This window comes from Belonocnema kinseyi, chromosome 8, assembly GCF_010883055.1.
Source record: "Belonocnema kinseyi isolate 2016_QV_RU_SX_M_011 chromosome 8, B_treatae_v1, whole genome shotgun sequence".
NCBI lineage: Eukaryota > Metazoa > Arthropoda > Insecta > Hymenoptera > Cynipidae > Belonocnema > Belonocnema kinseyi.
In genome coordinates, this window is record NC_046664.1 from 144,192,236 (window position 1) to 144,195,349 (window position 3,114).

Sequence of the window (3,114 nt, forward strand, 5' to 3'; positions counted from 1 at the left end):
CTCGACACCTTGACAAATGTAATTCCATGTAGAAACATGCGTTTAAATAAAATATTTTACCAAAAAAGTTACCCACGCTTTAACTTGACAGACTGTATTTATCTCAACGTCAACATGTATATGTGTTTTCACCATGGCGTCGTAAATTTTTGCCCTGCTGAAAGTTTTAACCTTTGAGTACTTTTTTGGAGATATTCTTATTAAAGTAAGCATCTTTTAGCTAATTTGAATACACTAAATACGAATATGAAACTTTTTTCTGTATATTTTTAGTCAATTTTTGCTAAATGTTACAAAGTTGGGTTGCCTAAATGTTAAATGTTTTTTTATTCCTTTTTTTTACGTTTTGGTGTGTTTAGGTCGGTTTGCGTGTTCAACAAACTATCTTCACTATCCATTTCGAATATTTGTGCATAGAAAATTGTCCTTGACGAAAAGCGCAAAAGCGCGCCAATCGATGCCGATAAAATTGCTCAGACGGTTCATGCAATACAAATGGAGAATTTATCTGTTCTAAGTACTGCCAAAAATTCGGCCTTCGTCACATGATTTTAAAAAAATACTATCAAATTTATCGTTTCCATATCCTTTAACTTCTCTACTTCTTAACACGGCTCAAAATATAGTTTTAGTAGGCAAGAAACACTTTTAACGTTTAGCACACAATAGATGTGTTTACATTATGTGTTTGGGGATTTAGTGCGTCGAAAAAATTAGTGTTGAAAAACGTAACATTTAGCCCCAATCTCCCCTACGGTCATATACTAAGAAGGCCTAAAACATGCACCAGAGTTCTCCATAAATTTATGTCGAATCTCCGATAATATAAAAATAAATTTGAGCGTAATTTTTCTTTGAACTCTTATGGAACGATTCGTCCACGGTTATTTCCTGCAACTTAGAATTCTGCAACCACTTTATACGAATGAGCTTTAAATTCGAAGGATGTGCCTAATTCATTCACTAAACTTTTTAATTTTCAACTATGATTAAACGGAACAGGAAAAAAGTAGGCAGGGCATCAATCCCCAGATCCAAACTAATTAATTTATCTATTATTCTCAGACAAAATAAAGGCAGGGCAGCCATAAGCTACCTTCTGAATCTGTATGAAAATTGCAGTACGTGTAATCTGGCTAATCTGTGAGTAATCTTTGAGCAGTACATTTCTCTTACGAAACGACTAAAATTCACGAAAACGATTTGGTCTGTGTCCAAGAGTTCAGGAATAGCAACAACAGAATTCTAGCTTTCAGGAGTGGTGCACCAAATAGTAAAAAAAATCTATAGAATCTATAGAATTGAGGTTAAATAGAAGCAGGAGGACCCTTCCGTAAAACTTTGGAAAGTGATCTTATGAAATTTTTATCTTTGGATTTGGAAATGAAGTAAACATTCTAGTCATTCCGCAGATTTTGAGACTTTTTGATGCATCGCTCCATCAGCCTTATACTACAAAATGTGCAATGTGATGGAATGGGTAATACAATGGGAATGTATCCCACATATAAGGCATATGAATTGGAATTGCGAAGATTTCGAAAATTGTAAGTCTCCGACATTTTATAAATTCAGCGCAAGAATATAATATGATGGTAAACAGTAACTCGCTTTAAAAAATTTTCAATACAGTGAAATTATAAAACGTTCTACTTGTTTTTTCTCTTCAATGATAAAAGAAAGTATACAAAGTTCAAACTTCTATTTACTTTCAATAATTATGGTTTATTGCACTATTCCTACTATGAAAGACGCGGGATTGTAGATCACTGGCTTGTATCCGGAGATATTCACCATTTACGTCTAACTACAATATATTCCCAATAAATAACATCCATTTATATTTTTTCAGTGTTAACGTTGTACATGGTACCTTCGTCATTGTACTGTTTGTACAACAATCTAGCTTTCTTGAATTTAGCGACTTTTGATCCGACCACGTACTTTCTTCTGCTGCAATTTCGTGTCGTTATAACTGGAATTGTTTTTCAGGTATATGCATTTATTTTTCAATCTTAAAAGCATTTATTTGTGCATTTTGTGTGAGATAGTGAAATTTTCAAAGAAAGCCGATAAATGGGATTCTTTTTCTTGCCACCGGTCACATATATTGATTAAAATATTCGTAACTCTTTTATTGACCGTTTATTAACTTCTTCACTTCCGAAAAACTTCGTAACTGCTTTAAAAATACTTTTTAAAAGTGCATGTTATCAAGAATAAAATATTCTAATTATTACCTGTTAGTTATTTCCTATGCAAAGGGCAAAGTAAGTTTTTCCTTTTACTATTCAGTAATTTTGGTAAAAAGGAGTTTTAAATTTTTAACCATTACAAAAATGTATAATAGGAAACCAAGTGTTAGCATTCTTATGAGAAATTTTCGAACTAAAATAACTTAATTCTTAATATGCCTCAATAATTTTACCGATATTTTTTCGAACCGTTGCTAAAAAATCATTGATAATTTCCAATAATTTTCTCAATAATAATAACAATACTTCTTTACCTACAATTTCGAATCGGACAGTCCGTACACGTACATCGAAAAACATAATTTCAGGCTGTTCAGTTATTATGTTACGCTTTTTTAAACAATTTGTCCCTGCTCTCTCACCTCTGTAATACTTTTCTATAGTAGTGCGTCATTTGTTTGAAAATCATCTGACTAAAATTACCGTTTAGTGTCAAACAACACCCCAGGCTTAAAAACCTACTAGGCAGTCTGATAAGTCCCTGAAAAATGAAACACGGACACGTTTTTTTGGCCAAAGTCGGTTTTATTTTTCAACATACTCTCCTTTTAGGTCGATACAGCGAGCCCAACGATTTTCTAACTTTTTGATACCGTCCGAAAAGTACTCGATCGGAAGGTCTCCAAAATACGCCTCAGTTTCAGCTATGAGCTCCTCATTTGAGTAAAAACGCTTACCGGTGAGCCATCTCTTCAGGTTAGGGAACAAGTAATAGTCGCTAAGGGCCAGGTCTGGGGAATACGGTGGCTGAGGAACTAATTCGAAGCCGATTTCATGCAATTTTGCTTGTGCAAATAAGCATGAATGAACAGGCGCATTGTCGTGATGATAAAGCGGTTTTTTCTTCTTCAAATGCGGT

The 3,114-nt window shown here is 33.8% G+C and overlaps 1 protein-coding gene across 8 annotated transcripts in view; it reads left to right on the forward strand.

Moving 5' to 3' along the window:
- The window catches only part of LOC117178007 (UDP-galactose transporter senju), a 315,812-nt gene that overhangs the window by 110,642 nt on the left and 202,056 nt on the right, over window positions 1–3,114 (forward strand). For 7 of the 8 annotated variants that reach the window (XR_004467779.1, XR_004467780.1, XM_033369188.1 and 4 more), the window contains one exon: window positions 1,853–1,992. Coding sequence is in view for 6 of the 8 variants with exons in the window: in XM_033369187.1 (XP_033225078.1) it covers window positions 1,853–1,992 (140 nt within the window). In the remaining 2 variants the exon portion in view is untranslated. Of the gene's footprint in view, window positions 1–1,444; window positions 1,548–1,852; window positions 1,993–3,114 lie in introns of those variants that run through there. The other variant, XM_033369186.1, reaches the window with a different exon arrangement.